A 22,448-nucleotide genomic window follows, 5' to 3' on the forward strand; every position below is an offset into this window, starting at 1 on the left:
AACCTCAAACTTCTTTGTTTTCTTTTTGAGATGGAGTCTGTCTCCCAGGCTGGAGTGCAATGGCACGATCTTGGCTCCCTGCAACCTCCACCTCCAGGGTTCAAGCGATTCTCCTGCCTCAGCCTCCCCAGTAGCTGGGATTATAGCACACACCACACCTCGCTAATTTTTTGTATTTTTGGATATGGGGTTTCACCATGTTGGCCAGGCTGGTCTCAAACTCCTGACCTCAGGTAATCCACCCACCTTGGCCTTGGCCCAGCCTGTAACCTCAAACTCCTGGGCTCACGAAATCTTTCCATCATAGCCCCCCAAGAAGCTAGGACTACAAGTGCATGCCACTACACCTGGCTTTTTTTTTTTTTTTTTTTTTTCCCAATTTATTTTCTTAGAGACAGGGTCTTGATATGTTGCCCAGGCTGGTCTCAAGTGGTCCTCCATCTCGGCCTCCCAAAGTGGTGGGATTACAGGCATGAGACACTGTGACTGGCATGATTTTTTCTGGGTAGCTAATACTTTCATTTGTGCAACATTCAAAAGACATACAAAGGCCAGGCTCAGTGGCTCACACCTGTAATCCCAGCACTTTGGGAGGCCGAGGCAGGTGGATCATCTGAGGTCAGGAGTTTGAGACCAGCTTTACCAACATAGTGAAACCCCGTCTCTACCAAAAATACAAAAATTAACTGTGCCTGGTGGCACACACCTGTAGTCCCAGCTACTGAGGAGGCTGAGACAGGAGAATCGCTTGAACCCAGGAGGCGCAGGTTGCAGTAAGCTGAGATGGCACCACCGCACTCCAGCCTGGGTGACAGAGACAGACTCGTCTCAAAAAAAAAAAAAAAAAAAAACTTAAAAAAAGGCATACAAGTTACAGTGAAATGTAGTTATCCCTATGACTGCTGTCCTCAGCCATCCAGCTCCCCTCTTCAGAAGCGCACCTTCTGTTGTGTCTTATGTCCATTGATTATGTTATTTGCATCAGAGCTGAGCTTGTGTTTATCTTTGTTCATTTCAGCTGGTCAGTTTTCCTCCAGGGCCCCTGAGATTGGGGTCTTCTGCTTTTGGGATCTGTGGTCCTTCAGCCCTCACATTGGCCTTATTTTCCAGATACATTGCCATTGGTTGGGCTGGGCTCAGTGGCTCACACCTGTAATCCCAGCACTTTGTCAGGCCGAGGTGGGCAGATTGCTTGAGCTCAGAAGTTCAAGACTAGCCTGGGCAACATAGTGAAACCCCATCTCTACAAAAAATACAAAAATTAGCTGGGCATGGTGGTGTGTACCTGTAGTCCTAGCAACTCAGGAGGCTGAGGTGGGAGGATGGCTCAAGCCAGGAGGTGGAAGTTGCAGTGAGCAGAGATAACATCATACCACTGCACTCCAGCCTGGGCGGCAGAGCCAGACCGTCTCAAAATATATACATACATATATGTTGCATTGATTGCACTTTGGTAAGTCTGCCTCTGTGCACAGAGACTCCATCTGACCATGACTGGACTCCCATCTGGCCAGCATGTTCTGTTCACAGGGAAGAAACAGAATATGGAGCGCAAGGCACTTTTGTTGTTCTTCATGACACTGGGTTTCAAAATCTTTTGAGAAATAACTTTCTTAGAAGGCTTTCCCTCTAGAGATTGAGATTTGGTGGTGCCAGGGTGAAGGTGAATCCTGGGCACCTCTTGGGCCTTTTTTTTTTTGAGATAGAGTCTTGTTCTGTCACTCAGGCTGGAGTGCAGTGGCGCAATCTTGGCTTATTGCAACTTCCGCCTCCTGGGTTCAAGCGATTCTTCTGCCTCAGCCTCCCAAGTATCTGGGACTACAGGCGCGTGCCACTACGCCTGGCTAACTTTTGTATTTTTAGTAGAGATGGGGTTTTGCCATTATTGGCCAGGCTGGTCTCAAACTCCTGACCTCATGATCTGTCTGCCTCTGCCTCCCAAAGTGGACTTTTTTTTTTTTTTTTAAGAGATGAGGTCTCACTGTCACCCAGGGTGCAGTGGAGTGCCACAATCATAGTTCACTGCAGCCTTGAACTCCTGGGCTCAAGTGATCCTTCCGCCTCAGCCTCTTGAGTAGCTGGGACTATAGGAAGGTGCTCACCATGCCCAGCTAATTTTTATTTTTTGTAGAGATGGGCTGGCCCTCTGTCCCTATGTTGCCCAGGCTGTTCTTGAACTACTGGGATCAAGCGATCGTCCCACCTCAGCCTCACAAAGTGCTAGGATTATAGGTGTGAGCCACGGAGCCCGGCCGCCTCTTGTGGCTTTAAAACGTAAGTGGTGCCTGTGCTGTGCACCCCGGATTGAAAGTGCTGTTTCAGTGTCTGTTTTGCAGGTGAAGAAACTGAGGCTCAGAGAAGTGAAAGGCGCCTGCACCTGGCTCAATGGGCTTTTTTGTTTGTTTGTTTTGAGACAAAGTCTTGCTGTGTTCCCCAGACAGGAACACAGTGGCGTGATCTCGGCTCACTGCAACCTCTGCTTCCCAGGTTCACGCCATTCTCCTGCCTCAGCCTCCCGGGTAGCTGGGATTACAAGGGACCTACCACCACACTTGGCTAAGTTTTTGTGTTTTTAGTAGAGATGGAGTTTTACCATGTTGGCCAGGCTGGTCTCAAAACTCCTGACCTCGGGTGATCTGCTCGCCTCAGCCTCCCAAAGTGTTGGGATTACAGGCGTGAGCCATTGTGCCTGGCCAAGGAGCACGTTTATTTTATCACCTTTTCCCCGGTAAATGGAGAGAACACTTGTCAATCTCCCTTTGTGACTTGTGCAGGTTCCTTGCTCCGATTGTTCCGCTCACTGTCTGTGGGCTTCAGTGGTTCCTTTGTGATTCTCCTTAGGCGCTGGCTGCTCCTCCCGGTGTGCTGGTGGGGGAAGGCTGGGCCTTCCCTGCTGGTTCTCATGCTCTTATCGCTTAGCCTTGCATGTGTTCGGCCCTTTCAGCCACTTGGTTTTTTATCTTGTTTCTGAGGATTGCACTGTGTGTATCCCCAAGGAAGAGACTGTTACTTCATCCTGCGCTGTCCTGTGCTCCCCCAGCAGCTGCTGATCTCATGCCAGGCTGCTGATGGGCACTGAGTAAATGGAGAATAAAGGAAGAAATCCATGCCCAGTGGTGATTCAGCTCCTTATGCTCTTTCCACAGTGCTCAGCAGCCTCCTGCCATCTCATGCCTGGGAAATTGTTCTTGCTACTTTTAATATTACTGTTTCCTCCCTGAAAATCACTCCCACTTCTCCTATTCCATCCCTTTAGATCCTCGGAAGCCCTCGTCCCACTGAAATCTGCTTTCTTAAATTATTCTTTTTCTTTTGGCTAGCTTCCCTCCCTTCCTCTGAAGTGGCTGGGGCACTTTTGCCAAGGCTATCATCCTCCTTGAAATGTCAGCAGATAAGGCCGGGCACAGTGGCCCACGTCTGTAATCCCAGCACTTTGGGAGGCCGAGACGGGTGGATCACTTGAGGTCAGGAGTTTGAGACTAGCCTGGCCAACATGGTGAAACCCCGTCTCTACTAAAAATACAAAAAATTAGTCAGGTGTGGTAGCTTTTGCCTGTAGTCCCAGCTACTTGGGAGGCTGAGGCAGGAGAATCGCTTGAACCTGGGAGGCAGAGGTTTCAGTGAGCCGAGATCGTGCCACTGCACTCCAGCCTGGGTGACAGAGCGAGACTCTGTCTCAAAAAAAAACAAAACAAACAAACAAAAAAAGTCGCACATTCACCCATAAGTGCTCAAGATGGGAGGCTCCTTAAAGACCATGTCTCCCCAGCTTCCTGAGCGGCCCTTGTCTACCTTGGACACCACTAGTTGTTGGTTCTTTCTGCCACTGAGCCAAGAATCAGTCCACTCAAAGCTGTCCCCAGAGGCTTCTGGTTCCTGTCCTGTGGCCATATGGCAGATCTGCACCCTCTCTTCCTTGTGACCTCCCAGCCAGGGTAGCCGGGTCCTGCCCTGCTCAGTGGAGGGACTGCAGGCCTTGGTGTCAGACTCAGCTAAGTTCAAAGCCGCGTTTCTCCATTTGCTAGTGGTGTCGCTTTTTAGGCATGGTCTGTTATTTTACCTGCTTCCTCATCTGTAAAGCAGGGTTCCTATTACCTACTTTGTTGGGTCATCCAGAGAATGCAATAAAAGGGCAGGGCCAGGCGCGGTGGCTCACACCTGTAATCCCAGCACTTTGGGAGGTCAAGATGGGCGGATCACAAAGTCAGGAGATCAAGACCATCCTGGCAAACACGGTGAAATCCCGTCTCTACTAAAAATACAAAAAATTAGCTGGGTGTGGTGGCGGGTGCCTGTAGTCCCAGTTACTTGAGAGGCTGAGGCAGGAGAATGGCGTGAACCTGGGAGGCAGAAGTTGCAGTGAGCCAAGATCACGCCACTGCACTCCAACCTGGGGGACAAAGCGAGACTCCGTCTTAGAAAAAAAAAAAAAGGCATAAAGGCTTAACATTAGGCCTTGTACATAACAGACATTCCTAGTGGTTGTTTATTCTCATCACCATCAAGCTTAGTATTCAACAGACCCTGTGCTAGTGAGTGCAAGGTATGTAAAAAGAATGAGAAATATGGGGCAGCTTCTGCCTGCAGTGTTGTTGGAGAGAGATGCACTCAGAATGAAGGTGAGCCACAAATGAGGTGGCAGAAACTGAACGGAAGCAAGAGTGAGCCGTGTGGTGTGGACAGCGGGTGCCCATGTGATCAGGAAGATCAGCCCAGTGGGGGATGAGCTCACCTCTCCCCAGCGTCAGCTCTCCCACATGGTGGGGAGGCCCACATCTCCATCTCTGGCCCAGATCAGTCCCTTGAGCTCTACCCAGACCCATATATTCCATTTCCAGTTGGAACAGCACTTAGTCCTGTTCAAATCTCCTGCAGGCATGTTCACACAGGGCAGTCAGTCTATCCTGGACTCTCTTTCAACTCCGTTTTCTTTTTTTTGAGATGGAGTTTCACTCTTGTTGCCCAGGCTGGAGTGCAATGGTGCGGTCTCGGCTCACTGTGACCTCTGCCACCCAGGTTCAAGCAGTTCTCCTGCTTCAGCCTCCTGAGTAGCTGGGATTACAGGCACCCGCCATCACACCCAACTAATTTTTGTATTTTTAGTTGAGATGGGGTTTTACCATGTTGGTGAGGCTGGTCTCAAACTTCTGACCTCAGGTGATCCACCCACCTCGGCCTCCCAAAGTGCTGGGATTACAGGTGTGAGCCACCACGCCTGGACTCATTTTTTGACACAGAGTCTAAGTCTCGCTCTGTCACCTGCCCAGGCTGGAGTGCAGTGGCACGATCTCAGCACACCACAACCTCTGCCTCCCAGGTTTAAGCGATTCTTGTGGCTCAGCTTCTCAAGTAGCTGAGATTATAGTTGCCCACCACTATGCCTGGCTAATTTTTGTATTTTTTAGTAGAGATGGGGTTTCACCATGGGGGCCAGACTGGTCTCAAACTCCTGACCTCAAGTGATCTGTCTGCCTTGGCCTCCCAGAGTGCTGGGATTACGGGCATGAGCTGCCATGGCCGGCCTCAACTTTTGTTTTCCAACCAGCTACCAAAACCTGTTAATCCAACCTCTTAAGTCGCTCTCATATTTATCTATTTCCCTCCAACCCTTCCACCTTTACGATGTCCTCATCACATCTTTTCTAAATGGCTGCTGCAGCCCTCAAGCTCATCTGCCGGTCTGCAGAGCAGGTCTTGTTTCTCCTGGTGTGTTGTAGTAAGGAGATCTTTCTAAAATCTGTCGTCTCACTTCTCTGCCTAGGTCCCTTTGCCAGCTGTCCTGTCTCTCGGGACAGAGTGTACAATTCTTGCTCCGGCCCACAGTAGTAACAGTAACAGCTATGAGGCTCCTCAGGGCCTGGACTCTTCCTCTGCTCCTGCCCCCTCACTCATCATCACCATCATCTCCAGCCTCACTGAGCCCTGTGTGGTTCTCAGCATCAGCCACATTCTCCCTTACCTCTGCTTTTGACACATGCTACTTCCTATGCCCAGAATATCCATCCTTGTCAGATGTCTTCAGGATGCCACTCAGGTGTCATGCCCTTTGGGACATCTTCTTGGACACCTCTTCCTGCAGGGTGGACATCCCTCCTGTGTGCACCAGTGCAACCTGTCACGCTGTGTGGCGATGGTCTGTTTTTCTCCCCTACTGGCCTTAGAGTTCCTGTACAGGTTGGGACCCAACCTAGGTTCATGCTGTACCTAGGACACGAACTAGTAGGAAGTTAATAAAAGCCAGATATATGGATAGTTGGGAAGATGGGATCTGAGTAGGGCTCTGAGATATAGCCCGAGTCAGATGATGGGGTTTAGAAACCTGATCTCTTCTCAGCCGATCTGTGTGCACTGGACAAGTGACTTAACCCTCACTCACGCATTGAACCAACCTTTATCGAGGGTCCACCACGTGCCAGGGTGCTGGGTACTGCAGCAATGAGTCCAGTGGCTCGAGTCTCTGTCCTCCTGGAGCTCTCATTCGAATGTGGTACAGAGACATTTGCTGCGGGTAACAGTGAACTCTATGACTGAAGAGACGACAGACAGAGGCTAACAACTAGGCTTTAGGTGGGGTGGTTGGGGAAGGCTCTTGGAGGAGGTATACAAAGTCCACATCCTAAAGGAGAAGGAGCTTACTCCGGGCTTGGGAGAGGGATGTGAGCACTGAAAGGTCAGGTGTGGCTAGAGGGTGGTGAGCATGGGAGGGGGAAAGCAACTAGAAGTGAAGCTAGTGAGTCAGGTGGAGCCAGACCATGGGCCTGGTAGACAACGGTTGGCCTCTATTCAGAGGGCACTGGGAGGACAGGACGATGAAGGACTCTATGCGAGGAAGGTGCCCTGGCTTACAGTTGGAAACAAGTGTTTGGGAGGCAGCATGGACAAGAGTTGCTGATGGATTGGGAGGGGCGGTGCGGGATGAGTCCGGGTTTCTGGCTGGAGTAACAGGATGGATGCTGGTGCCATTATCCACTAGGGAAGATCAAGGGAAATCAGGAGTCTTGCTTTGGCCATGTGAAGTCTGGGATGACTGTGAGTGTTCAAGTCGCAACGTAAGTGGTTAGATGGGAGGCTCTAGAGTCGGGAGGGGAGGCTCTGACCTTTGGTTTCCTCCTTTGCAAAAGCAAGCATCACCAGAATTGATTTCACAGGGAGGGCTGCTTCTAAGGACTCTATGAAATAAACCATGTAAGGCACTCAGCAGCAGCCTGGCTCAAAGGAAATGCCCTGTAGGTGATGGTGACAGCTATTAATGCTATCAATCCTTGGACACAGCAGGTAAAAGGGGTGGTGAAAGAAGCAGTTTAAAGATTAGTCTGAAACCTCCTGTACAGGAGAATCCCAGATGATGCATGTAGGGATAATCAACCCCTCACCTGAGTGTGGGCTGCACCAGCGACTTCCTTCCAAAGAGAACAGCATGGGAGCAGGTGTGTGGGACCTCACAGTGAGGAGCCCAGGTCAACCTCATCAGTGATGTCACGTTGACAGCATGTGCCCTTGACAGGCTGCACTGAGAAGGGCGTTCACCTTTGAGGTCTTCCTCCCCACAACACAACCTATAACCTCCGTCCAGCCACGAGAAGAACATCAGACAATCCCCACCTGAGGGACATTCTACAAAATGCCTGACCAATACCCCTCAAAACTGTCAAGGTCATCAAAAATAGAGATCAAAAAGTCTGAGAAAATGTCACAGCCCAAAGGAGCCTAAGAAGACATAATGGGCCAGATGTGTTGGTTCACGCCTGTAATCCTAGCACTTTGGGAAGCCAAAGTAGGAAGATTAATAATTGAGGTCAGTTGAAGACCCTATCTCTACCAAAAAATGAAACAAAACAAAGAGCCAGGTGTAGTCCCAGATACCCAGAAGGCTGAGGTGGGAGGATGGCTTCAGCCCAGGAGTTCCAGGCTGCAGTGAACTAAGATGGCACCACTGCACTCCAGCCTGGGCAACAGAGCAAGACCTGGTCTCTAAAATCAACAAAAAAGAAGACACAATGACCAAGCGTAGTGTGGCATTCTGGGTGGGAGTCTGCAATGAAGAAAGGACATTAGGGAAAAACTAAGGACATATGCATAAAATAGGGACATTATATATTTATTTGAGACAGAGTCTCACTCTGTTGCCCAGGTTGGAGTGCAGTGGTACAATCTCGGCTCACTGCAACCTCTGCCTCCCAGGTTCAAGATTTTCTTACTTCAGCCTCTCGAGTAGCTGGGATTACAGGTGCCCGCCACCATGCCCGGCTAATTTTTGTATTTTCAGTAGAGATGGGATTTCACCACATTGGCCAGGCTGGTCTTGAACTCCTGACCTCAGATGATCCACCTGCCCCGGCCTCCCAAAGTGCTGGGATTACAGGTGTGAACCACTGGGCTCAGCCAAAATAGGAACGTTAGTTAATAATTGTGCATCATGATTGGCTCACTAGTTATGACAAATATACATGAATGTAACATGTTAACGTTAAGGGAAACTGGCAGGGCGGTATATAGCCACTCTTTCTACTATTTTTGCAACTTCTTTGCAGATCTAAAGGTATTCTAAAACCATATACTTAAAAATAAAACCAGTCTGGAGTTGGTGTGCAGGTTAGATAGAGGCTCTTCCCCTTTCTGCACCAAAATGCCATCCCTTTGTCTTTAGTCTCTGGTGGACCTGTGGGCAGCTCTGCTCTGGCCCAGCCTTAATTCCTGGTGATTGGGCAGAGCTGCTTCAGGGTCTGAGTCAGCACCTTCCACCTGAGTTGCCTGGTGCTCCAAACTGTTGCTACACAGCTGATTTCCTTGTCTTTGTTGGGGTAGGAGTCTATCTTCTTACTTCTGAGCCTATGAGAAAACCCAGGTGTCTTTTGGGCTAAGGCATCAGTTAAAATGTCTTGAGTAGCACATCTGGATTTGGGACCCAATTCCAGCGGCAAGAGGGAACTTCATTCTGTAAACGAATATTTATTGTGCACCTGTGATGGGCCAAGCAGTATTTTGGGTGCCAAGGACACAACAGGGAAAAACATTTCCTCTTTTCTTGGAGCTTGCATTCTTGTGGGAGAGACAAATGAATAATGAATACCAAGGAGTGGGAAATATGAATAAGAAAAAAAAAAAGAGGGGTCAGAGAAGGGAAGGCCTCCTGAGGTGACATTTCAGCCAAGACCTGAATGAGGGAGCAAGCCACATGGGCCTGGGGGCAGCAGCAAGATGGACAGGACCAAAGGTCCATGCAAAGGCCCTGAGGCCGAGTGGTGTTTGAGGAATGTTAAGAGCCCAGTGAGGAGGGGAAGCGTAAGAGGGATTAAGATCCGGCAGCTCCTGGGAGGTCAGACCATGTGGGCCCCTCACAGGTGAGGCTTCAGCTTACACGCCTAGGGTGGGACACTGCACAGCCTGGATCAGCAATCCAACACCATCTGCTCAGCTCTGAAAGATCTCTCTGGCTATTAAGTGGAGAACAGGCTACGGGGAGAAGAGGGTGTGAGCAGGGATAATTAGGAGCCTATTGCAATATCCAGACAAGAGATAATCGCAGTAGAGGAAGGGGCGAGGCACTGTCAGGGTAAGCCTGGAGGATTTGCTCATGGATTGGATGGTGGGTACAAGAGAAACAGGAATCGAAGAGGATTCCCCAGTTTTCGGCCTCAGAACTGAAGAATAGAGTTTGCATTTACTAGGAGGTAAGTCTCCCCAGGGGAGCACGTTTCACACCATGGGGCTGAGTGAGCTCCCTTTAGGGCTGAGTGTGGGGAGAGAGGAGGCTAGATTAGAGGCTGAAGCCCCAAGTCCTCCAGGGTTTCGAGGCTGGGAAGCTGAGGACACTGTAGCAAGGGAGGCCAAGAAGGAGAGGCCAGGGAGGTGAGAGGAGAGCACAGAGCTGTCCACAGGCCAGGTGAAAAGACTCCAGCAGGTGATTATTTGCATCCAATGCTACTGAGAGGACTGGGCAACCCAGGTCACTGGCAACCTTGGAAAGGAAACTTTTGGCAGGACTGTGAGGAAAAAAACGGAAGGGAGTGGGCAGAAATGGAGACGGGGAACACACACAGCTCTTTGGAAGAGTTTTGCTCTAAGGGGAGCAGAGACAAAGAATGGCAGCTGAAGGTAATCTGGAAGTCTCTGGTCTTTAATATTGAGCTATATCCACTTGGAATGCGTGTAAGTGGGTAGAAAGTCCCGGCAGAGGGGAGAACCCGCGGTGCAGGAGAGAGGACGCCTGTAGGAGCAAAGCCCTCAAGGAGTGGAGAGGGATGGGCCCCGAAGATGGGAGCTGGGTGGGGCATTTATTGCCACAGAAGGTGAGGCTGAGGATATGGTGTCAGATGTAGACGGGCTGAGAGTTCACCCTTCACCCTGTCTCCTAGGTCTAAGCCAGAACATTCAGGGCCAGAAGCTGGGGTCCAAGTCTACTTGTCCCACCCCCTCCACTGGAGCTCCCTGGCCCCCAGCTCCGTACAGCTCCTGCCCTGTAGCCCTTACCTGGCTGTGCTCTGGGAAGTCCTCGTGGGCACTTCACCCTGCTCTGCAGCCACACTCACGCCCTGGGTCTAGGTCACACTAGGCATGATGTGCTTCTTCTGGGCTTTCCTCTCACCAGCCCCGCTATCACCTCATTTAGAAGGCAGGCATGATTTTCATTTTCTAGGCTCAGAGAGTTTGCACAGAGCCACACAGCTGGGTCCCTGAGCCTCTCTATGTGAGGAATTCTGGGCATAGGGCTTGGGGAACCCAAGACTGAGGCCAGTAACAACAGGCTCTGGATGGCCATCAACTCCTCTGGGGCTGTACCTGCAGGGCAAGGATGCCAAGCGCTCCCCCTCCTGCAAGCCTTCACCTCTGGGCACTTTTTTTTTTTTGAGACAGAGTCTCATTCTGTCGTCCAGGCTGGGGTGTGGTGGCATGATCTCGGCTCACTGCGACCTCTGCCTCCTGGGTTCAAGTGATTCTCTTGCCTCAGCCTCCTGAGTAACTGAGATTACAGGCACACACCACCATGCCCGGCAATGTTTTTTTTTTTTTTTTTTGGGTGGAGTCTCACTCTGTCACCAGGCTGGGGTACAGTGGCGCAATCTCAGCTCACTGCAACCTCCACCTCCTGGGTTCAAGTGATTCTCCTGCCTCAGCCTCCCAAGTAGCTGGGATTACAGGCACATGCCACCACACCCAGCTAATTTTTGTATTTTTAGTAGAGACGGGGTTTCACCATGTTGGCCAGGAGGTCTTGATCTCCTGACTTCATGATCCACCCACCTCAGCCTCCCGAAGTGCTGGGATTACAGGTGTGACCCACCGCACCCAGCCGCTTTTCTGTATTTTTTTAGTAGAGACGGGGTTTTGCTACATTGCCCAGGCTGGTCTCAAACTCCTGAGTTCAGGCAATCTGCCTGCCTTGGCCTCCCAAACTCCTAGTATTACAGGCATGAGCCACTGCGCCAGGCCACCTCTGGGCCCTTCTTCATGCAGGAGGCTGTCTGTGCAGGCCTGTCTTGGAAGCCAGGGGAAGAACCGGGCACCCAGGGAACAGCGGCTACTACTGCTTTCCATCTCTAAGTCAAGGGCAGGCAGGAAAGGGATGGACCTCAGATGGAACCCAGATGGACCTCAGCCCTATTCCCTCCACCTGCAGAGGCAAAGACCCCGCTGGCTCAGACTTCACCAACCTGGAGCAGGGGAGAGAAGCTAAGTTCTAACCTTTGATCAGAAGATGGGGAAGCCACACTCAACACGTCACTGCCTTGGGAAGTGGGATTTGGGGATGGTGGGTCCTGGGGAGAAACAGGCTTTTGGTGTGGAAATGGCATCTTTCCTGTTTCCGACCTCTGCCTGCCTCATGCCAGGTGAGACACCTTCATGCCTGCTTCCATGACTGAGAACATGGGAGTATGCTTCTTTCCACCCACGTTCCTGGAGGGTTTTCACCGGAGTTGGGCTGCACCGTGGAGAAGGGGTTGGGCGGCTCCTGCGGCACAGTGAGGGGGCACAGAAGCCCAAGGCAGTCGGTAAGAAATCACCAGTTTATTGAATGAAAAACCCAACATCAACTCAGTCTCTCCCACCCCCATCTCCTCTCTCCTTGGCCCAGGAGATGCTCAGGACAGCAGGGCTGAGCCCTGGGAAGTGCACGAGGAGAGCTTGGGGGAGGTATGGAGAATGAGAAAAACACTTTCAAAATGGAGTTCTGTGCAAAAACTTCTGGGAAGGATTGAGAGAACAAGAGAAAAGCTCCAAAGGGGCTGTGGAGTGCGGAGGGCCGGGCTGAGGGGTGTGGAGGGCTGGGCTGGGGGACGCGGAGGGCTGGGCTGGGGCCCTGTGTCCTCAACCACTCCTGAGAACATGGACGGTCAAGACTGAGGGGCTCAGACCCCCAGTTGGTGAGAGGGAGGTGACAGGGAGGGAAGGAGCCTGCTGGAGGGAAACCTGGCTGGGAGGATGGTTCTGGGCCCAGGCTGGGGCCTAAGGAGGGGAAAGAACACAGCAAGGAAAGGCAGACAAAATGACACAGTGGGAGGAGGGAGATGAATGGGAGACGAAATGGGATGTCTGAGGGGCCACAGATAGCATGTATGGTGGTGGCGGTCTGCCTCCCATCTCTCCAAGTCCAAGCAGAGCTGTGCTGGGTGAGGGGCTGGGAGACAGAGGCAGGAGCATCATCAACAAGGGCTGAAGTCATGAAGACAGTGACTGGGTGTGTCACACGGTACAACCAAGAGACTTGGTGTGCAAAGAATCAAAGAAACACTCAGGACACACACAACATCTGCAGGGAACCTGGGGGTGGTGAGGAAGTCGTGCACGGGTGGTGGGAGAGACTGTGAGGCCCCTCTGTCCTCGAAACACTGTCACCATAGCAACAGGGTCCTGGAGGTGGGGGAGCTGCCTCCTGCCCCTGTGAGCTGTGGAGCAGGGGTCCCGTGGGCTCAGGGTGCCCCCTTACCCTCCCTTGGGAAGCTCTGGGGCAGGCAGAGAACCCCACAAGAGTGGAAAGTGGCCCTGGGTCCTGCTGGAGGAGGCAGAGTGAGTGGATCTGGCAGCTGCGTCTTAGAGGACACCCTGGTGGCTGGAGGGGCCAGGGGAGGACTAGGCTCTCCTGCTAGGGACCAGGATTCCAGCTTTCCCATTTCCGGGAAGGGAACTGATACCACAAGAAGGAGGCTGGAAGTCGGATGAAGGAAGGCCTGGAGTACTCAGTCCCGGGGACTATGGGTACCAGAAGGCAAAACCATCACGCCCTGGGCCTGGAGCAGGAGGGAGAAGGGGAAAAGCAGGAATGAGGAGGGGCTGCGCAGGGATGGGTTGGAGGGGAGGGGAGAGGAGGCGTCCCTGTGCCAGTGTCCTTTGGGACCTGGGCGAGTGAGAGGCAGACCCTGGTGCCAGGGAAGGGATGCTGGGCCCGGGCCTGCTGGCCTCCCCCTGCCCGCAGGCGGTGAGGCTGGTGGCAGTGCCAGGAGGGAAAGTGGCTGGGAGACAGGGCCTCAGGTGGCCTTGCTGCCACTGAAGAGTCCCACTGGAAAGTGCTTGACATGGGTGGGCCACTGGGCTGCCAGCTGGAAGAACTTGATGTCACTCCACTCGACCCCATCGATGGACACTGGGGGTGACAGGGAGAGGAGCGGTGACTGAACTGCTCAGGCCATCTCCCCAGGGCCCCTAGGGAAGGGCCATTGCCTGCCTCCCTCTCCAGTCCCTTTCTTGCCCTCCCGCCCCTGCCCGCCCTCGCACCTCTCAGCATAGTCTGCTGCTGCTTGGCTGAGCAGATGAGGCGGCTGATGCCTTCAATGACCTGGCTCTTAGAATCCACCTCCTTTTCTCGTGGTTTCTTGCTCAGGAAGATGGTGGGAACTGGAAAGCAAGCAAGGCCACCTGTGTCCCAGCCCCTGGGGAAGCCATCACCCCTCTCCTCCCCAGCCCCCACTGTTCCCTTCTTCCTGTGGCGAGGGGAGGTGATCTGCAAAGCAACCCCTCCTCCCTGGCACTGGGCTGCGGGTCAGGATCTTTAGGTTCCTGACCCGGTCCCAGCACTGGGCTGGTGACTTTGGCTAAGGTCCCACTCTTCCCCCTGGGGCTCGATATCTTCGCCTGTTCAGCGAAGACCTTGGTCCAGATGGTCTCTGAAGTCCTTTCCAGCTGGAACATTCTAGGCAGCCTGTGGGGCAGGGGCCTGCCTCCCTATCAGGCATGTGCTCTGTGCAGGAGCCAGTGGAGCATGAGTTTGTCCTCATGCTGCCCTGGGGATGCCAGAGAGTGCTCCCCGTTCCACTCCCACTTCAGAAAGGAAGTAAGGACAGGGAGGGCACTGCTGAGCCCCTTGCAAGTTTCCGTGCTGCAGGCCGTGGGTTTTGGCTGTGGGCCTGGCACAACCCCCTGCCTGATGCCCCTTCAGGGGAACTCTGCAGAGGGGAGGCACCCACAGAAATAGGCACAGCTGCTTTGGAGCACCCAAAGGTGGCAGGGTCAGGGTCATGCCAGCGCTGCAGGTGCACAGCCAGTTGTGGGTCCCCAGCTGACACTAATGGTGGCAGGCACTGCGCAGCACTGGCCCAGCCATGGGGGTTCCTGCCTTACTCCCATGCACAGGAGCTGGGCCAGCTCCAATTCCAACTCCAGCTCCTTAAGCCACCCCTTCTATCCAGAATGGACTGTATGCCTCTTAATTCTGAAAACACAACCACCTCCTTTTGCTCATGAAGCCTCTTTGGAGCGGCCTCCAGGGCTGGGTGCAAGTGCTCTGCTCCTGCGTCACAGTGACCCGGAGCTGTGGTAGAGAGAGGCCTCTCCCTGTCTGCAGTCCATCCCAGACAGCAGTGGCCAAAAAGGCCCCCTTCAATACAGAATGGCCGCTGCCTCAGCCCCTAAAGTGCTTTAGCTCAGCAGAGAGTGACCAAGCAACTCTCTGCAGCCTCGGTTTCCCGCATGACAGAAGGAATGGCCTTGTCCCTCAAGGGGAGGTGGGACTGCCCCCCTGCACCCCATGCCAAACCATGGGATGCTTCTTCATCCCAAATATCCCAAAAGCAGATTTATTCCCAGACCCTGAAAGAGCAGACGGGAGGCCTGGTGGCCCCTGGTCTTCCCTGTCCTTGGGGGCACTTACCTTTCTTGTTCTTTTCTTTGGTGACCACAGTCATGGCCATGGTGCCAGAAAGCTGGGCTTCCCCACTATGGGGCAGGCGGGACACCTGCACCGAGCGGAAGACACTCTTGAGGGTGTTCTTTGAGCTGGCGTCCCTCTTGTCGCCATCCCTCCTCCGCTCCCCGGGGTGGCCCAGCCAGTAGTCCACCTGGAGGCCGATCACATCCCCATATGGGCTATTGGGGCTCCTGAGGAAAGGGAACAAAGAGGAGAGGTGAGCTCTGCCTTCAGCTCCCAACTACATGGGCCCAGTGGGGTAGGGGCCATGCCAGCCCCCGGGAGGGCAGGCTGAAGAAGGCTGCGGCTCTGTTCCCTCCAGACACACAGAGCAGCTCATGTGGGAGAGGGAAATCAGGCTGATTTGAGAACAAATCTCCCTGATTTATTGCGGGGAGAATAAAGGCCCAAGTCACAAAAAGGAAACCGAATAAAAGCTTCACAGGATGACAAGAGCAGCAGAGGAGGAAGCTTTATGAAGGAAGAAAGTGTGTGTGTACGTAAGTGCATGTGCGCACATGCATATACACACAAAGCACGCACACATACACAAAACGCACGCACACACACACATGCACACACGCCCAGCAGAAGCCCCTGTGGGCAGCTCCAGTGCAGCCTCAGGACAGCGGCTGGTGCCACCTGACCTGTAGCTTTCTCCTTTTCATGGCATTCTTAGCTCAGCAATAATTTTAGCTCCTGGGAAAAGGGCTGATGTGTCTTGAAAGGAAGTGTCAGACACAATAGGTACACAGGCTAGGAAAGTCATCTGACTTTTCTCTTTCTGCCTCATTTCAGAGGTTCCATTAAAAAACAGGATTAACTTGGAAGGGAAAGGAGGTGGAGGGAAGGGTTGTTGCCAAGGCTGGCCAAATCCATGCTGGACAGAAACCCTTCTGCTGAGCGGCGAGATGAGAGAAAACGCCTCCAGGAGGCCAGGAACCTGAGGTCCCCAGAGCAGAATCTGGCCAAGTGAGTACTTCCTCCTTTCCTCTACTGTTCCCTCCAGAAGACCCTGGAGGGAAGTGCCCTGAGAAGCAAAGGGTGAGGGAGACCAGGGACTGGGATTCTAGCTCCGGGGCAGGCCTCGTACCACCCAATACCTCACTAGCACTTCGGGGGAAGTCACTGGCCAATGCCATCCTCTGTTGCTACAAGGAAAGGTAAGAGGGGAAGGTGGAAGGCAGCAAAATGGGGGAAGGGAGGAAGGCTGCTCCCTCCCAGTGCTGACCATGCCTGCTCTCCTCACCTCAGCTTCTTCTTGTCAGGAGCCCACCCCTCCACCCTCCCTCTGCCCCCTGCTCCTGGACCCTTGATCTAAACTGTAGATACTTGAGATCCTAAAGACATGGCCTCCCACTATATCACCGCTTCCAGTGGTCTCAGAGATTCAGCCTGAATCTGATCTCCGCTGCTTGCTCCAGCTCCGGCTGCAGCACCTCAGCAGGGCCGCCTCACAGTGCCAGGCACTGACACGCATGTTCTTTTTCTCTTCTTTTTTAGAGATGTGGATTGTTTCCTTTAGAGAGGCCCTCTGTCACCAAAGGAGACAATCCACATCTCTAAAAAAGAAGAAAAAAGGAGGACACTAGAAAGGACAGCCCAATCCACGTCACTATGTGGCTCAGGCCTAGCTTTGAACTCCTGGGCTCAAGCGATCCTCCGGCCTTGGCCTCCAGAGTGACTGGAACTACAGGATGAGCCAGCGCGCTCGGTTTCCATGTTCTTATGTAACCTGCTTCACAGTCCTGCAAGGTGGCCATTTCACCTCTCTTCATTAGATGAAATTCAAGTTCAGTAACCTGTCCAAGCTAAGGCAGTGGACAGACAGAAGACAGAACCACTCAAATCCACGTGTGTTTTATTTCCCAAGTGTCATGCTCTTTCTACCACTTGGGAGGTCCCATAACAAGACACTTGCACAGCACTTTACAGGCCTCTCTGCCAACACTGTCTCATTCAGCCCAATACTGTGAAACAAGGCAGAAAGTGTCCTCCCATGACCAGGCCGGCTAGTGACATGTCTCTGAATTCTAACTTTAGTGTTTTGGGTTTTTTTTTTTTTTTTTGGAGAGACAGGGTCTTGTTGTCACACAGGCTACTGTGCAGTGGCATCGTCATGGCTCACTGCAGCCTCAAACTCCTGGGCTCAAGCAATCATCTTGCCTCAGCCTCTGAGTAGCCGGGACCGAAGGTGTGCACCACCACGTCTGGCTTCCTGTGGCTACCTTCTAAGCCCATACGCCTGTCACTGGAATCAGCCGGGTGGACCTGATGGAGGGCATGGCAGGACAGGTACGGGCAGGAGCCTTACCCCACGATGGCCAGGGCACTGCTCATGGATGGGGAGGAGGGAGGGGTGGCTGTGGCATCTCGGCTCAGGCCTGAACTGGAGGGTGGTGACGTGGAGGGCACGGTAAGACTGACCACAGGAGAATCATCCCCATCACCTGTCAGGGGACAAATGACAAACGCAGTTGGCCAGAGGAAGCTATCCATGACTCGGTGGCGGCAGGGAGCCGGGGTTCCTCCCATCCCATGGCCTGCTTTCCTCCTTTGGCCCCAGGCTCCTCCCCACCTCCCCCAGCCACCACCGCAGCGGGGGAGTGAGGGCACCCACACGCTTCCTGCTCAAGCTCTGACTTCCCTCAGGACATCCAGAGCTTAACTTCTGGCCTCCTGGACTAGAGGGCAGACAGGGAGGGCACCAGCCTCACTCCACAGAATAAGGAAGCCCTAGGCTCACCTGCTGTGGAGGGAGAGTCTTCAACCAGACCCACCTTCACCACCTGCAAGGAGAGAAGAGGCACTCATTAGATCCTCCTATGACAGCAGGCATGTTCTGATCCAACCAGTAACAGATGGTTGGCACAAGAGCCGTCACTACACATTATTTTATTGTTGGCTTTAAAATCTTTGCAAATCTGGGCCGGGTGTGGTGGCGGGGCGCCTGTAATCCCAGCACTTTGGGAGGCTGAGGTAGGAGAATTGCTTGAACCCGGGAAGTGGTGAGCTGAGATCGCGCCATTGCACTCCAGCCTGGGTGACAGAGCGAGACTCCATCTCAAAATAAATAAATACGTTAAATAAATAAATAAGTAAATAAATAAATCTTTGCAAATTTGGAGCAGCCCAGCTGTAGAAACAATACAACACAACACAAAACAAAACAAAACCTAGTTGCAACAATGAGGTAGGGCAAGCGAGACTTTGCAGCTCTTCTCTGGGGATAAAGAGCTGAAGGCAGGAACCACTGTGATGTCCTGATCTCATTTCTCTAGGGTCCTGTGGGCAGAGGGCCTAGGAAGATGGCTCTGTCTCTGCCAGGTGGGAGTGTCTATAGGCCAAGTGGATGTGCTAAGCTGTGGACACCAGCCCTCTCCTCTCTGGTCTTACTGAAATCTGGAGGAGTACTGAATGGGGGTAGGGGGATTCCTTAGGAATTTTCAATTCTCCATAGAGAATTCTGGAAAGGACAGCCTGGGCCCTCCAGTGGCTAGAAAAGAACACAGTCACAGACTAGGTGAGTATCCAGGTTGTGGTCTGAAGTGACAGGTGAAGTCCTGGGCCCTATCACCTAGGCCCAGTCCCAAGCAAAGAGGCAGCTGGGCTGGGAGTCCAGAGGGCTGGACCCTGGTGGGGCGAAGTCTACCGCATAGGCCTGCAGGTGGTTGCCTGGAGGCTGCTGTGACAGCAAGGCTGTGTTCGCTGAAGTCTGTCCTGATTCTCTACGCGCCCTTCTTTTGATTCCCGGAGAGGAACAAATTGCCACTCTGGGGCTTCCTGGATACAACACCCCTTCTCTCCTTGTTCGCCTGGCATTTGATGAGGTTGCTAGCTCTTTTGGTTTTTAATTTGTTTTAAATTTGTTCTCTCTCTCTCGGTTGCGAGGCCTGAGTGAGCAGCAACTCACAGCTCCACGAAGATGTGTCAAACCACCAGCCGCAGCTATGGACCATGGTCCTGGGGCCTGTAACGTGGCTATGGGAGCAGCCCAGGGGCTAACCGGGGAGTGGCTAGACTGCAGGATAGGAAGCTCTGCAAGGCACGAGAAGGGGCTGCTGGATTTCCCCAGCTCAGGTATCTCCTGAGATCACTCAAGACATCCACATCTTGGATGTGCAGAGAGCAGGAAGAGCACGGGCTAGGCCCCATCATCCACATGAGCCCCTCCCTGTCTACAAGCTACAAGGGAGCCTCAAGGAAATTACAAAAAAAGATACAAGCTGGCTGGGCATGGTGGCTCACGCCTGTAATCCCAGCACTTTGGGAGGCCGAGATAGGTGGATCTCTTGAGTCCGAGAGTTTGAGACCAGGCTGGGCACCATGGCGAAATGCCATCTCAGCAAAAAAATACAAAAATTAGCTGGGCGTGCCATGCGCGGTGGCTCATACCTGTAATCTCAGCACTTTGGGAGGCCGAGGTGGCTGGAGCACGAGGTCAAGAGATTGAGACCATCCTGGCCAACATGGTGAAACCCTGTCTCTACTAAAAACACAAAAATTAGTTGGGCATGGTGGCATGCACCTGTAATCCCAACTACTTGGGAGGCTGAGGCAGGAGAATCACTTGAACCTGGGAGGCAGAGGTTGCAGTGAGTTGAGATCATGCCACTGCATTCCAGCCTGGCAACAGAGTGAGACTCTTGTCTAAAAAAAAAAAAAAATTAGCCGGGCGTGGTGGCATGTACCTGTGGTCCCAGCTACTCTGGAGGCTGAGGCAGAAGGATCACTTGAACCCGGGAGGCAGAGGTTGCAGTGAGCTGAGATCGTGCCACTGCACTCCAGCATGGGCAACAGAGTCAGACTCTATCTCAAAAAAATTAAAAATAAAGAAAAAGCTGGTTTGGAAGGGAAATGCAAAGCTCTTGTAAGTGGAAATCGGAGTTTTCGGTCCTGCTCCGGTGCCATGCTCCGGCCCCTGGCAGGGCTGCACAGCTTCCCCGGGCCCCTCCCTAGGTCAGGCTGAGCCTGTGGCCCAGCTGCTGACGAAGAGACGGCCAGCAGTGCACCTGTCATCAGAGACATCCACGGGGTTCTTCCCTGACTTTCAAAGTTTACTAGTATAGAGATTTCTCCCCAGCTAAATAGAAAAGGAAAGAAGAAAGCCTTCCTCTCAGTGGCCTATCCAACCATGAAGACAAAAGTATCTGTTTTCAGACTTTTCTGAATGCCGCCTTCCACTACTGCCGAGGCAGCTCCCTTTCCCCTGAGCCATGTCTGGACATCATTCCCTGGGCAAAGGCAGCAAGGTCAGGGCCTGGTGTAATAAACAGGAGACACCAGTGATGGTCCCAGGAACAGTGTGTGATTTGGAAAAGGTGGACACTAAAAGGGACAGCCTAATCCACGTCCTGGCCCAGGGTTTCTCCACCTCCGCACTACTGACACTTGGGGCCAAGCCATTCTCTGCTGCGGGACCTCCTGGCCTCCACCCACTGGCTGCCCCCAGTATAACAACCAAATACGTCTCCAGACACTGCCAGGTAGCCCTTGGGGGCAAAACCTCCAGTGTCTGGAGAACCACTGTTCTAGATGAAGCTTTCGTTTTCCTGCGTAAGGGGGAACAGGAAGACCAGGAGAATGGGTGGGGTGCCGAGCAGAGGGAGTCAGTACTCACGCCAATGAAGGGAATAAACTTCTGATAGGAGTCTTCATCGGGGCTGTTGGGAGACACAGGAGAGCGTCACAGTTAGTAGAGGAGACAGGGAGGAGTGCTGGGGAATGGGCCTTTCCTGTCTCACTGTGGCTGCAGCGGATGCTGTGCTGCCTCCGCCTGTCACATCCCGGGGCGGCATGGGGAAGGTCTGAGACTTGGTGGGCATGTGGAGCTCACAAAATTAGGGCAAATGACCTGATCACGCAAACTACGCTCCTTGCTTCCCACGTGTGAGTCCCAGCTATGAGGATGGGCTGCTTTATACTGAGGGGCAGGCAAGGAAACTGATGAACTCGGGCTCCTATGGGTGGGAGGCTCTGGGCAAGGAAGGAGTGCTGGGGAGGTGGTGGTAAAAACCACTCACATCCTTTTGGGTTCCTATGAAGGAATGCAGCATGTGGAGAAGGAAAATGTGAAAAAGCAAGGAAGACTCAAGATTCCTCTAACTCACCCAACCTATTTTTAAGAAACCCCTCAAAGTCAAACTTACAACTTATGCCGGCAGGTCAGCATGGCTTCGGCCACGGGAAGTTGGTGTGTCGTGGCCGCCCCGTTGACGTACTGCATCACCCGCCCTGCCACGTCCAGTTGCTCTGCAGAAAAGCCAAGAGATCACTAACTGCACCACTGACTTCAGCTGGCAAACCTGCAGACCCTCTCGGAGAGGGGTCCCTTCCTGAGACCCATCAGACTCTCAAGTTGAGTGAAGGATGGGGCTTTACGGTCCTTCTGGTTTGAAGGAATCATGAGCCCAAGGATGGTCCTCTCCCTTCCAATCTTTGCAGTTCCTCGAAGCCCGGCTCTTTCTTGGGCCACTCACACCCTTCTTCTCATGCCTACTTGCTCCTGCCTGTCCTTGCACATACCCATCTGGTGGCCTGAAGGAGCCTCACCCCACAGACCTTTGCCATCACCTCCTTCTCAGCTGTGCCAGGCCCTCACCACCTCTCAGCCTGGAAGAGCTCAACCTCATTCTGATACCTGCTACCTTTATTTTTTAATTTTAATTTAATTTTATTTTTGAGACAGAGTTTTACTCTGCTGCCCAGGCTGGAGTACAGTGGCGTGACGAGTACAGTGGCGTCATGAGTACAGTGCTGTGACGAGTGCAGTGGCGTGACAAGTGCAGTGGCATGACGAGTGCAGTGGCGTGACGAGTACAGTGGCATGATGAGCGCGGTGGCGTGATGAGCGCGGTGGCGTGATGAGCGCGGTGGCGTGATGAGCGGGGTGGCGTGATGAGTGGGGTGGCGTGATGAGTGCGGTGGCGTGATGAGTGGTGGCGTGATGAGTGGAGTGGCGTGATGAGTGTGGTGGCGTGATGAGTGGTGGCGTGGTGAGTACAGTGGCATGATGATTACAGTGGCGTGATGAGTGGTGGCGTGATGAGTGCAGTGGCGTGATGAGTGGTGGCGTGATGAGTGGAGTGGCGTGATGAGTGTGGTGGCGTGATGAGTGCGGTGGCGTGATGAGTGGTGGCGTGATGAGCGGTGGCGTGATGAGTGCAGTGGCGTGATGAGTGGAGTGGCGTGATGAGTGCGGTGGCGTGATGAGTGCGGTGGTGTGATGAGTGGTGGCGTGATGAGTGCAGTGGTGTGATGAGTGGAGTGGCGTGATGAGTGCGGTGGCGTGATGAGTGGTGGCGTGATGAGTGGAGTGGCGTGATGAGTG

At 53.1% G+C, this 22,448-nt stretch overlaps 2 protein-coding genes across 2 annotated transcripts in view; one reads left to right on the forward strand and one right to left on the reverse strand.

Moving 5' to 3' along the window:
- LOC111533669 (pyruvate carboxylase, mitochondrial-like) overlaps nucleotides 1-22,448 on the forward strand; it is a 1,148,173-nt gene that overhangs the window by 677,189 nt on the left and 448,536 nt on the right. The window lies entirely within an intron of this gene.
- Nucleotides 11,987-22,448, reverse strand: part of PACS1 (phosphofurin acidic cluster sorting protein 1) — a 174,070-nt gene continuing 163,608 nt past the window's right edge. Inside the window, exons 18-24 of the mRNA XM_023186568.2 lie at nucleotides 21,268-21,370; nucleotides 20,739-20,781; nucleotides 17,865-17,907; nucleotides 17,433-17,568; nucleotides 15,083-15,309; nucleotides 13,711-13,830; nucleotides 11,987-13,579 (exon numbers count right to left, since the gene is read on the reverse strand). Coding sequence (XP_023042336.1) covers nucleotides 13,464-13,579; nucleotides 13,711-13,830; nucleotides 15,083-15,309; nucleotides 17,433-17,568; nucleotides 17,865-17,907; nucleotides 20,739-20,781; nucleotides 21,268-21,370 — 788 coding nt within the window. The 3' untranslated portion in view covers nucleotides 11,987-13,463. The remainder of the gene's footprint in view (nucleotides 13,580-13,710; nucleotides 13,831-15,082; nucleotides 15,310-17,432; nucleotides 17,569-17,864; nucleotides 17,908-20,738; nucleotides 20,782-21,267; nucleotides 21,371-22,448) is intronic.

Source organism: Piliocolobus tephrosceles, chromosome 13 (assembly GCF_002776525.5).
Source record: "Piliocolobus tephrosceles isolate RC106 chromosome 13, ASM277652v3, whole genome shotgun sequence".
Taxonomy (NCBI): domain Eukaryota; kingdom Metazoa; phylum Chordata; class Mammalia; order Primates; family Cercopithecidae; genus Piliocolobus; species Piliocolobus tephrosceles.